Source organism: Numenius arquata, chromosome 8, assembly GCF_964106895.1.
Source record: "Numenius arquata chromosome 8, bNumArq3.hap1.1, whole genome shotgun sequence".
NCBI lineage: Eukaryota > Metazoa > Chordata > Aves > Charadriiformes > Scolopacidae > Numenius > Numenius arquata.
In genome coordinates this window covers 5,100,350-5,114,065 of record NC_133583.1, presented here as the reverse complement: position 1 = coordinate 5,114,065, position 13,716 = coordinate 5,100,350, and the positions used below count along the sequence as shown (strand labels likewise).

The window sequence follows — 13,716 nt, the reverse complement described above, 5'->3', positions numbered from 1 at the left end:
CTTAACAAAATTACTGTGTATTGGGTGTATGTACCCATGGATCACTCTCAGAATGAAGAAACATAGCAAATGTGCTGAAGAAGTCAATCTTTTTTTTAAGAACACAGATAAAGGAACAGACAAGTCAGAAAATCTGGGGATGATACTACGTTGGGAGTGACTAGAAAGATGTTGGAGGAGAAAGTGGAGAAATTGTGCATAAAAATGGGGTGGCATTTACTAAGGATAAATTATAAGATGTTACAATTCAGATGGAATACCCAAACTTTGTAAATAGAGCAAGAAAGACAACCAATTATGCAGCACTTCTTGGGGGGGTGGAGGGAAGCCTAAGGATTACAGCGGATCACAAGTTGAGTTTGAGTCAACAGGGTCATGCTGCTGCAAAAGTGACATGTACAGTCAGATGCATAAACAGGAGCACTGCCTGCAAGTTACACACTGGGAAACTCATTGTCTCCACTTGCTCCAGCAAGACTTCAGCTGGAGAATCGTGTCATTGGAGCACTTGCCATTCAAGATGAACACAGACTGATCTGAGAGAGTCCAGAGGACAGTGACCAGAACGACCACAACTCTGGAAAACAGGATTTGCAAAGGCAGAGCTTAAGATTGCTTAAGTTCTGAGAAGATGGAGGGCACAGACGTGGGAACCGCATTCACATATGAAAAAGGATGCTGTAGAGAATGGAGACAATCTGCTCTCTGCCTGTTACAGACACAACAAGAGGGAAGAGGTTGTACTTGAAGGATAAGCATTTTGGCTAAGCATTGGGAAGAAGCTTCCTAACAGAGTTGAGTACTGGAAGATCCTGCCTGGGCAGGGGTGAAACCTCCATCAACAAACTGGTGAGACACACATCAGGCAGACTGGGGAGTGTCAACGATACACTCTACTCCTGCCTTTGGTCTGCATGGAAAGACTTAAAGGGTGGGTGTCAAGAGGAAGGGGCCAGTCTTTTTTCAGTGGCGCACAGTGACAGAACAAGAGGAGATGGGCACAAACTCAAACATAAGAAATTCCATCTAAACATGAGGAGGAACTTCTTCACTTTGAGGGTGGCAGAGCACTGGAACAGGCTGCCCAGAGAGGTGGTGGAGTCTCCATCTCTGGAGACATTCAAAACCCGCCTTCACAAGTTCCTGTGCAACCTGCTCTGGGTGGACCTGCTTTGGCAGGGGGTTGGACTAGATGATCTCCAGAGGTCCCTTCCAACCCCATATCATTCTGTGATTCTGTGAAAAAAAGTCTATTTTTCCAAAATCCACAGAGAAAAAGGCTTAAGACTAAAAGGAGTTGGCAGCAAACCTGGCCAAGTAGGTTGCTCTGTTCTGCGTGTGGCTGCAGCGCCCAGCGAGGCCATCAGCCAGTGCTAGAAAAGTTACTACCACAGGCTCCCAGTGACCTTGGAAGGATCCCCAAATGTGAACACGGCATGCGCTTCCCTGCCCCCAGGGAAAGGCACATATTTTTGCTTGCAGTTTATGAATCTTTGACGTACAGTCGCTATGACACAGCCTTGGAAGACCATATCTTTTATTTATTATGCCTAGCAATTGTCCTTGTAACCAATTAGGAAAAAAAGCAGGTGGTCAACAGAAACTCTGCAAAATAAAACCCCTCAGCAAAGCAAACACCATACCTTTCAGAGCAAAAAAAACCCCTGTAAACAGAGCTAATCACTGCTAAACCCTTATAATCTAGTCCTTGCCCAAGTCAAGAGACTGCAACCAAGAGTAAAACACTTCAAAAAGCATTAATCGCAGGAATTGGTGACTCATTTCTCAAGGAAAAGGAGTCAGAACTATTTTAAAAAAAACTCTAATCACTTGCTCCTTGAAAAGGGGCTCAAACACCTCCACTCAGACAGGATTAAGGACAAGGGGTCCCACGCCACCCACTGGGACGGTGGTCCAGGGACCAGGGGAAAGGCTCCCATCACAGGCTTCACCTCAGCAGCCGTGAAGGAAGACTTGTCAAACAGAAAACAGCCCGCTTTTAGCTCCTCTATAAAACATCTACAGTTACCAGCATTCCCTGTGCCTTGTTGAGTATTACATTCAATAATATTAATAGGCTCGTATTTACCATATCTTAAAAGCTAACAATCCCATTGCCAGCGCTAATTAAAAAGACAAGAAGCTGAAAAGAAGCAGTGGATTATTTCTTCAATATGGATTCATGTCTAGATTTAATAAAACCTGCTTTAGTGTTATAACCTTACATTTGTTTCAAGAACACTATAAAAGATAAGTCTGCTTTTTGTTGTTTATTGACTTGGAGGCTTTTGCATTCGGATCTGCAATATAGCATTACGGCTACGGGAAGGCGATGAAGTAGACTGTTTCTCGTGAACAAAAAAATGCTTCTGCTACCCAAATACTGTGTCTGGGATTCCATCTGTGAAGAAACCTGCACACCTATCCAGAGAAAAGAACTCTGAATACATGAACAGACAGTAAAATGCAGGATTAAGGGGGTTTATCTGTAACGAACCCTCCCTGTGACCTTAAGAAAGCACTTCACCTCCAGCTCCAAGCGAGGGCCGGCTTCTCCAGGCAGCAGATGGGAGCTCCCATGCTCAGCAGATCCGATGCCTTCACCCACGCCAACACGCCAAGTGTAATGCACATTCCCAGTGGGAATCTTTTACTGCATCAGGGCACATAGCTTACCAAATAAAAATACTGCACTTAACCTATAACTGAGGATAAAATTAATGACAGAGCAGTGCCTTAATCAGCCACTTGATCAAAAATGTGGTAGGCTTTCCAACAAAATCCAGAACAGTTGCTTTCCATACACACCTCTGTCTTTCTCCGAGTCTGAAGAACAGGATTGACATAGCATAGGAGTGGGTACGTAATGCAATACAACAAATACAAATAAATCACAACCACTCTCCCAAAACCAGAGCTTTTCCTAGGTGAGCTCATCTCCACATACCAGTTTCTCATTTAAGTAGAGGCCAGAAGACGTCTCCTGGAGAGTGCCGTGACTGGACTTTGAGGATTCGAGTGCTACAAATGCTTTCCTGTGTGTGAGAAGAACTATACCCCATTTTATTTCTAACTTTTCGTGCAAGTTGCTGGGCCCCGCTGCTTCGTAACAAGTTCCGTTTCTCCTTCCCTGTGCCTGTCTGACCTTTCTCCTTCAGTGAATCACTTAATTATGTGGAAACAAAAATACGAAACTATGATGGTTTAAAAACACAAGTGCCCCAACTTCATATGTGAGACAGCAGCCCAAAACTCCAAAGTTGTGGGTCAGCTGCTGATTAAGGATGCCAGAAGGTGCTAGGGAAGAGCCACCCTCTGCCTACACAGCCCTTGTCAGTAACTGAGGATCTACCCCTGTTTTAGCACGTATCTCACTAATTACTGGAAAAAAGGAGAAAAAAAGCATGACAGGCAGACAGTCAGTGGTCTTACAACATTTCACTAGTGTTGCAGTTCTTTCCTGGCAGAGGTTTTTTGGTATCAGTGATAATAACAAGGAAAATTTAAGGAAAACTTGATTTGAGCACATCAACAGCAAACACATTCCTTTACCTTGTGATCACTCTAATTCAAATAGACAAGATCCCCCTCCCTCTCCCCCCCTTTCCTGCACTTAATTTCCAGGTAGAGTTTGTTAAAGCTTGAAATCCCACCTGAACTTTGGCAAGTCATTCTACAAAAAAAAAAAAAAAAAAAAAAAAAAAAAAGAAAAAAGAAAAGAGGACCCATACACAAATATTTGGCTAAGCAACCCATAGCAAATTGCGTAATGCCAGTTAAAAGTTGTGTTTTTTAAGTATCAGCCCCAGAGGTTTTATCTGAAATAAAATCCCGATTACTTCAGATTCTGGAGGCAAACTGTGACCTCGCTCTGCATCTCCAAATTTGAAACATTTGTGTTCTGCCCCTTAATAATGATGCCTCTTGCTAGAAAAGAACAAAATCCTTTCAAAAACTTGCCTATTTCATTTAATAAGGTAAGAAGGCCCCAAACGTGCATATAAGAATTAGTTCAGCCTTGAAGCTTGATCAGAAGAGGTCACCCAAAATCGGAAATACAGTGCTGTACTCTATCAAGTAAAAGTGACCCATCTCCAAGTGTGAAACTGCCTTCCATGTACTCTGTCTATAACAATCCCAGTCCTCAATCCTTACGGTCATTAAATGAGAATCAGGACCAGGTCAGCACACAGAACACAGGGAATTGTATCAACTTCTGCCATCCTCCTCCTCGGTTTGCCTGGGAACAGGCGCTTCTGTGACGGCTGGGGGCGAAGGGGAGAACTGCCCTGATGAGTTTTGCAACACGTTGCCGGATAGATTAAATAGCATAACTCTCTCCAACCTTTGCTTTACCAGCCTTACTTTCAGTAGCCCGGGAAAAAAAAAAAAAGGAAAAAAAAAGAAAAACCCTTAAAAGAAAAAGAAGAAATATGATTAAAAATAAATTGAAAAGCCCAACTTGTAATAAAGCTGGCACTTGCCCCAGGCTTCAGAAATGTCTGAGACATGACACTGACTTTACAGACACTCTACAGACACAATATATAGCTTTTATAGAGGGGAAAAAAAAAAAAGATATATTTGCACTATTTAAAACAGGTTGCAAACACATTTTATATTTTTAAAATGTAGGGAGTATGGCTAACAAAACAGAGGATGCAGCAACAAAACAAGCAACACTCATCCTACAAAACTGTCATTATATAATGTCACTGTTTACACTAAGCCTCCAAAAAATACCTTCTGTTAACTTTTTTAATTAATGGGGTGCTACACAGTTAAATAAACTCACCAAGAGTAGTCATGACTTTTGCATTTTAAGTTCGTATCCCAATCTTTATTTATAACATTACTGTTACAAATTACAACAATACTGTTGATATTCTTCTCGCTTGCTGTGACACCCAATGGAGCTCCCCAGGAGAAAGAACGTTAACACAGGAAACCATGGCAGTTGATTTTTCTCTCATTTCAATGTATTTAAGTCAGAAACTAACTCCACTGAAATCAATGGCTACACTAGCGAAAACCACTGCAATTCCACTGCTGCTCCTCAGGCGCTGCCACACAATCTCCCTACGTGCAGCACGTTTACCAAATAAAGTTAAATTACTTCTAAAACATCAGCAATCCGTGCAACTTCTTATTAGTGTGAAATTACTTAAGCCTTAATTCCGCAAGGTACTTAAACACATTCCTAATTTTACAGGCGTGAGACGTACCAGTGACCTTAATAAGACCACTCACGCACTTACATTGAGGCACATGCTTAAGCACCTTACAACATTAAAAGCCACACTGAGGAACAGTTCCATGTGAATTAAAGGCTGCTTTACACCTCCATAGGCACATAAGATTTTCAGTTTGCAATATCCCAGGTTTGGCTGCACCTCTTACTAGATAACCCCTAAAGTATGAAGATCAACAGAGGAGGAACAGTCTCTACTAATTTGAATCACACCAATTGTGAAATAGAGCTTTAATTTCTATCTGATGCCTATGGAACTTCATTCGCAGTGTATACACACGCTGGATAATAGCTTTAAAGCATTCCTTTGCGGAGTTTCCCTAAACAGCACTCCTGAATGTGTAACTTTATTGCTTATGAGTAAGCATAAGCAAATATAAGGGGAGAGTGCACACCTACGAAAAAATCTCGGAACAAACACACCACTGCTGAATTTTCACATGAGATGCAAGGCTAAAAAAAAACCCAACAAACCAGCAAACATATTTCTGAAGTTACAACTCTTCAAAGAGCCCACTTAAACCTAAAAGATTACTGCGTGATCTTAATTTACCAGAAGTAAAAGCAGCTATTCTGAAAAAATAAAATAAAATAAAATAAATACAGAAATAGACATCCATACCCTAAAGAGGACTTCTGGATGTGGATGTGCACATAACCCAGGTGATTACATGTGTAATGACCCAGCTTCTGCATGTACATGCTTGTACCCGCACACACAACTGCAGAGCTCTGGGTGCCAATGTCAAGGTGCTTTGAGGACTCAGATTTATGGAGTTATTTATCGAAGACCTTAGAAGCAAAATGAAACGAAACCGAGGCGAAGAAAACAAAAAATATCACAGCAAGTGCAACAAAGTGGTAGTTTCCCCTTACCCTTCAACAGTTAGAAAAAATTTAAGGCTTGTTGATGTCAATAAGTAGTTCTAACAAAGACATTAGTAATAGTGAGGATAGAGAATGCTGTGTGAATGTTCTCAGCATGGTTCATTGACAAGAGATCTAAAAAATTGAATTATTAAGGAAAAAAAATCATTGATTCTAAAATCCAGGCAAGGTAGCCAGCCTATGTTAAAACTTATTTAATTTTTCCAGCGCTGCTTCATTCCTAAACTCTCAGAGCCACAGCTTTTCCATTGAAAAGCAAAAGACATTTTACGCACAATTTTCCCTCTACTAGAAAGAGGTATATTGTGCCCTTCAGTGAACATAAAATTGATATTATCATCTCTTAGTTTATATCTCACTACTTAACCTTCAGATTAAAAGTTATTAGATTTGAATGACTAAAAAGACATCATGTCACCTTCTGTTCAATGTTGGGAGATCAGAGAACTTGGGGGAAAAGTCTGAATGATAAAAACACAAAGTTACCAGGAGCGTAAAGTTGTTTTTCACATTCTCTGATGAAACAGCACAAGCTCTACAAATACAGCAGTCTTTTCACCATGGTGTAATCATCAATTATCAGCATACTACAACACAAAATCAGACACAATCCCAATAGCCTGCATGGAGTTCAATCTATACTTTCAAATCGCTCTTTCAATAGCAACAGCAGTTTAATAATTAGGCTTTATGTCTATTCGGACAAAATGACTCAACACGGACGCTCCCTCAAAGTCTAACAAACAAATTTGGTCTAACCCAGTTATGTCAATATGAAACAAAGACTTTATCTTGGATCTAGTTTAGCAGTTTTGCTCTAAAGAGATAAGTCCACATCATGATCAATGGGACCATAAAGCTCCTGATGCAGTTTGGAACCTCTCCCCGTGGGTTTTCGAAATAAGGGGAAACTCACCAAACTATTTAAAAAAAGAATAAAAGGCATTACTTTAATTTACACTGTGATATATTCAGAATTCTTTCTAGTCTAATCTGCTTCTTTACCTACCCAAATAAAAAAGCCTCTCAACAAAACACCAACCCCTCCCCATTTCTTATACATTTTCCTCATCTTTGGACATGAACAAAACCTGAAGAAACCACAAATCCCCTCTGGAGTTCGCTCCTCTCAATCTAACACTTCAAATCCCAACATTTCTCAAAATAACTAATGCCAAAGGGCCAAACTGTGGCATCTTCCCATCGATGCCACAAACACCCCAACTGCAGTCAGTGGGACCGACTGAAGAATCCATTGATTTGCGCACAAGAACCTAGTCCAAGCTTCTCCTGTCTAACAAACATTCTTTTTTATCTCCCATACATGAACAAAACAGTATTTTCCACTGGTCTAGATTCAGTGGAATAAAAATGTAAAAAGTAGAAAACAGGATGTAATGAAATATATGGAATGCCGTCAATTTTTTTTTCAAGGAAGAAAAACCCATCTTCTTTCCTCACTTTGTGGAGACATGGCAAAACCAGTATTTATCTAAACCCTTCAGAAAGCTTGAAGCGATGCTTCATAATTACAGTTTAGTTCAGCTTAAAGTGAAGAAAAGAAACTTCCCTCCACTTCTTTATATAAACTTCCTCCTTGTTTCTCCCTGTACCGGTTGCATTTATATCTCTGTTCCAGTTTGTCATAAACAGTCACCTTGTAACCCCTTTTATCAAGCAATCTATGCACTACCTGAAAGTACACTGCACTCCATCAGACAAGCTATAGGTTTACATTATACAAACATCCCGATTCTGCCTGCTCAGCGCCGGTTGTCAATAAATGCAAGCAATTGCAAAACAGCAATGTGTGTTTTTTTTCCTTAAAAGAACACTGATAGGAGCCTGCCAGTTCTGCAAAATAAACTCTTTGCAATCTCTGCAGCTAATCTGTCAACAAATTACTATTAAAGTCATACCTCCTAAAAGTTCAAAAGCATTCCGGATTAGGCAAAAGATACTGAGTTTTATACTCGTGGGGCAGTACTTGAAGCTCCGGTATCAAAGTGGATCTCGCTATTGATGTGGAGAGGTTTGCGTTTCTGCCACCACGCAACCCAGCATTTGCTGTCTTGCTGCTAGACATCGGAATTCAACTTTGTATTCATTCTCTTTGTTCAATTCCTATTCTCGTTTCTCTGCTAATAACGTGAAGAACACTTTCATGAATAGTCCTGAGGATAAAAATAAAACACAATAAATAATATTTATTTTATAAGCTAATAAAAAAAAACCTGGCTAGGATGGAAGCATCAAACCATCTATTTGAGTAGACGTCAGAAACCACTGAAGCAACTAAAGCTGTGATCATCTACGTTAAAAGGAAGTTTGTCCCCGTGAGTCTTTATTTATTGCTCCTTGGTAGGCAAGAGTCACCCCATCATTACATACTTTCTGTCCAAGCTTCCCTCGCCCAGCCTGATTTTCAGCTCGTGGGTCACTCTGACACCCATTTTGCACCTCCCAGATGTTTTCCGTGACGCCTCAGAGCTAACAGATATTGCTAGACTCTGTCTGGTACCCCATTCCCAGGTTCTCTGCCCCGTCTCTTGGTTCTGCCTCTGTGGCACACTGGGACCAAGCTCCTGAGCCCCACTGCCTGTCCCCATGCCAAATGACCACTTCTGAGCTCTTTAGGAAGTCCCAGATAACCTTCATGACCTCCTACATTTAACCTCCTCCAGGTTTTATAGGCAGGTCACCAAAACCCTGCCCATTCTACCTCATCCTGACAGTCATTCCCGCGAGATGCCAAACATCGGCACCTGTGGAGTCAGGAACAGCGGGAAAGCAACCTCTCCCACCCTCAGCAGCAAATACTGCGGGAAAGGGTTCTCCTTCCCTTTCAGCCTGGTTCTGTGGGCGACTTCTCCTATATGTATCTCCATTTTTATCCAACTCTTCCACAGATGTACTGTCCCTGAACAGCCACTTCTATTGCTTTGGCTTTCTTACTTCAAGATTACAAAGACAAATGCCAGTTTTACTAAAATCAGGCTTTGCTAAAGTCTAAGAAGACAATATCCACAGCCTTTCCCTCATCCACCAAGCGGGTCACCTTGTCATAGAAAGAGATCAGGTTAGTCAAGCAGGACCTGCCTTTCGTAAACCCATGCTGACTGGGCCTCATCACCTGGTTGTCCTGTACGTGCCGTGTGATGGCATTCAAGATGATCTGCTCCATAACCTTCCCCAGCAGCGAGATCAGACTGACAGGCCTGTAGTTCCACAGATCCTTCTTCTGGCCCTTCCTGCAGATGGGCATCACATTTGCTAACTTCCAGTCAACTGGGACCTCCCCAGTTAGCCAGGACTGCTGGTAAATGGTTGAAAGTGGCTCGGTGAGCGCTTCCGCCAGCTCCCTCAGTACCCTGGGGTGGATCCCATCTGGCCCCATATACTTCTGTGTGTGTCTAAGTGGTGTAGCAGGTTGCTCTTCATTTCCCCTTGGATTATGGGGGGTTCATTCAGCTCCCCATCCCTGTCTTCCAGCTCAGGGGCTGGGAACGTGGAGAACAACTAGTCTTACTATAAAAGACTGAGGCAAAGAAGGCATCAAATACCTCAGCCTTTTCCTCATCCTTGGTCACTACGTTTCCCCTCGCATCCAATAAAGGATGGAGATTCTCCTTTGCCCTCCTTTTGTTGCTACTCCCAGCTTAACAGTACATTTTACAAGATTGCTAATGCCAAAATAATTCAGCATCACATCACTCTCTGTTTCCTTGCATGGCAGGCTCACCCTAAGATGACACAGGAAGCATAAAACTTGTCCCACAACTCCTCCCTGCACTTACTGCAAGAGTGCTCACACCACACACTGTTCCTTCAAACATATGAACATCTGTGGGGCTCCATATTTTGCCATGGTAAAATATTTACAACTCTGTAAACCCATTAAAACTTCCTAAAAAACCTGAAGTGTTTCTGTTTTCCTCTCTCATACTAACAAAGCTTGCAGTCCTTATAAATTCATAAATTTCACACAAAAAAAAAAAAAAAAAAAAAAGTGAACCAAAATTCAGCACAGATACTTTACACAGGCCATTCTATGTCCAGGTTTCACCGCTCAGCCACGCTCATCTTGGGAATACACAACTAACCACAACAGCAAAGCTCAAACTACCCACCACCGATTATTTCTTTTTTCCAGACAAAACAAGTGCCAGGTGGCAAAAAGAAAAGATTTGAATGAAATGCTCTTAAGAAATAGCTGTTTAATTCAGAACTCATTCATTTGTATTGACGAAGCGTTTTGTAGAACGCATTCTGTTAAGTGACCTGAGAGCATATGTTGTATACGGAGAAACATCTAAACATTATGCTCCATGTTGTATGTGTATCTGTAAATGCTTGCATTAGCTGTCTGAAAACAACGGGTTTTTCTTCTTTTCAGCATTTAAAAATATTTTCCAAACACAAAGATTGATATTTTTATGCTAGCTCTGATTACCCTTTTGTTGTTATCAGGTCTTTTTATTTTTTATTTTTTTTTTTCAGTAACTGTTTTAAACTTTGCAATCAACTTGCTTTTTTAAAAGATAAACTCCATGGAGAAGTTAGTCATCAAAACCAATTAACAGCAGAATTCAAACACAGAACATAAAGGTCTTTTAAGAACTTGGAGAAAAGCAAGCTCCCCGACCACGTTTATTGTACTGGCAGAGGATAAATAAACCATAAGCAAAAATCTGAGCTGTGTGAAAGCGATCCCGTGCCTGGCAGTCCTGCTCCCACAGGGGCTGGCAGCGCTCGTAGCTCTGCCGGGCACCGTTTTGGGGGAGGGCTGGAGGACTCGCTTAGGAAGGACTTGGCCACTCCTTAATTGACCGAATGGGTGGCTGTTGAATGACACAACCCATTACACAGGAGATTATGACATTATCTAAGGCGGAGAGAGCCCTCTGGATGGCCACAGAGAAGCCTTGGCACGAGGTGCCGGCGGAGAAGGTTAGTGACTGGTGGTGGGAGCAGAGGAGCAGAGGCCTGAGCAGTTCTGGTCTCCCGTGTGCACGTGTGCGCGTGTGTGTTTGCACGACCCCCCACCCCTTGTTTCCCTCGGCACAAAGCAGCATTGGAAAATTCCATAGCGCTCCTATGGAAAACGCAGCGTAATTAACTCATTTTGATACGAAGCTTTTTTAAGACGAGACCTTTGTGTTGAACATATTTTACTGTTCCACTCCTCTTCTACTGTCCTATATTAATCAAAGCTGTAACCCCTGTTGTCTTTGCACTACGAATCAGAATGTGCCCCTGGCGAAGAACGAGGGAAAAGTCAACAGGAATTAAGTTTCAGTGCAACTGTTTACTCAACTGTGGCCTGCAGTTATTGAAATTTTATCCGTGGTTTTGTGTGACTACTGCAGTAATGAATTCAGCATGGCTGTGATTTTCTCACTGATGGTATTCTCACTTCAAGTAAAAACCTGTAGGATGAAAATGATTGAAACAACCAAATTCTACGCATTTAGAATCGTCCATTTTTCTGACTTGTTTAATTATGGCAGCTTTCTGTCTCAGGTTGGCAAACGGGGTCCCCTGCTCCTCCGCAAGCCTTTGGTTCGCTTTGTTTTTTTGAGCACAGGTTTTTTCTTCTCCACAACAACCTGCTAAAAAGATCCCCGTACACTTAGGGGAGTCTTAACCAGCTGCCAATCGCTTATTTAAAAGGTTTTAAGAATGCTTATTGCATTAGAGAAAGTGCGGGTTAGGCGTAAGTGTATTCACCATGGCTCTGCTGCAGCCTTTGTTCCCAAACACGTTAATGATACATGCCCAGCACTTTGGTGTAAAATTTCCTCGGAGGGTTTCAAAATTTTATCAGGGAAAAAGAAAAAGACAAAACGTATTACACGGATCATTTACACCGGTGAACTTGGTCACTTCCCAGAAAATACACTAATTAAAATACAAAGGCAAAACACACACAATTTGGTTCTGATTCTTCTGAATTGAGGAGCACTGACACGGGATGTATTTATTTATTTTTTCTGACGTTTTGCCGCAGCAGATACCTCCGCAGCCTTTCTCACTAATAGGAAACATTCTGTTGATAGAGGTTGCTAGGTTATATTAAAATTTGTTGCAAAAACAAAGCTTAACGTTAGTGTATTTTCCACCCAGTGACATATTTTGGAAACCAGTTATTTGTATACAGCGGTTCACCCAATCGCTGCCACCAGACTCAACACATCAGGCAACGGAAGCCAGCCCTGATCTTTGGCTATTTCCAGGGAACGATTAAAAAAGAGCCCTGGAAGAAAAGTCCAATGTTTCCCTTTAACGTTAAGGATTGTAATCCCCGATGGACAAAAAAAAATGTCATAGGCAAGTTCTAAAAGCATCCTCTGACTGGCAAATACAAAGGGGTTGGGGGGTGGGGGGGTTAAATGCTTCATGCTTTTTTTCTGCAAGTAGGAAACTTGGAATACGTCTTACAGTACCTGCTGTTGCTGAAGATGTGCTAAATCTGCAGCCCCGATTTCAACTGAAGGTGTCTCGCCGTTTGATCTCACTTCCCGCAGGCTGCACTCTAGTAAATGGTTGCCACCGCTCGCTCCATTCTGAATGGCTGAACCGTTACTTTTTGTCTCAGTCCCAGATTCTTGCATCATGACTCAAAAACCTGAAATAATTTAGGGGAGGGGAAAAAAAAAAAAGAAAAAAAAAAAAAAGCAGCTGTTAAAACAGTTGCTGTATATAAGGAGACATGCCCTGTTTTAAATCCTGCCAAAACTGTAAACATTTGTCATTTCCCTTCATACGATTTATCTTTCATTAATGCTTCGTGCTACTAGTTTATGTTTATTTATCTGTTGGTACAGCTATAATTTTAGTAAGTTAATTCTGTTCTAAATATAGTATTATTTGCTCAACATCTTTTTCCCCTTAGAGAAAAAAAAAATATTTTTGAACGAACACACAGAATCCGTAATTAAATTTCTCTAGTTACATCTGGATGCTTTCCTTTGAAATGGATGAGTCATTCTTTACAACAGATGATGGACAATATCAAGAACTTGATATACACTATGTAGGGGCAGGTAGGGGAAGCCAAGCATTCACTTTTGCAGTTTCCACTCACAGAATCACAGAACGATATGGGGTTGGAAGGGACCTCTGGAGATCATCTAGTCCAACCCCCCTGCCAAAGCAGGTCCGTCTAGTGCAGGTTGCACAGGAACGTGTCCAGGTGGGTTTTGAATGTCTCCAGAGATGGAGACTCTACCACCTCTCTGGGCAGCCTGTTCCAGTGCTCTGCCACCCTCAAAGTGAAGAAGTTCCTCCTCATGTTTAGGTGCTCACATCATGCTATTGCCAAATTAGCACCTTTTATTACTCTGAAGCAATTAAGGCCGAGTCTGGGATGTGCCGGACACCATCAGCTTTTCATTTGGGGCAAACTGCGCGCAAAATTGGTCTTTTGGGGAAATTTCTTGGCTATGGATTTGGGTGCACTACAGCATTATGATGAAGATCCTCCTTCACCTGTTATTTGGCTAAACATCATCTCAGTAGCCACAGCTATTCACAGCCAGCCCGCACAGCTCGCAACTCGTGGTGGGTGTCTGATC

The 13,716-nt window shown here is 41.8% G+C and overlaps 1 protein-coding gene across 10 annotated transcripts in view; it reads right to left on the bottom strand.

Annotated features, from left to right (window-relative positions):
* Positions 1 to 12,756, bottom strand: part of FOXP1 (forkhead box P1) — a 166,189-nt gene extending 153,433 nt beyond the window's left edge. For 9 of the 10 annotated variants that reach the window (XM_074152034.1, XM_074152032.1, XM_074152036.1 and 6 more), the window contains exon 1: positions 12,586 to 12,756. In XM_074152034.1, coding sequence (XP_074008135.1) covers positions 12,586 to 12,756 — 171 coding nt within the window. Of the gene's footprint in view, positions 1 to 11,748; positions 11,752 to 12,585 lie in introns of all 10 variants that reach the window. The other variant, XM_074152037.1, reaches the window with a different exon arrangement.
* Between the last annotated feature and the right edge of the window lie 960 nt (positions 12,757 to 13,716).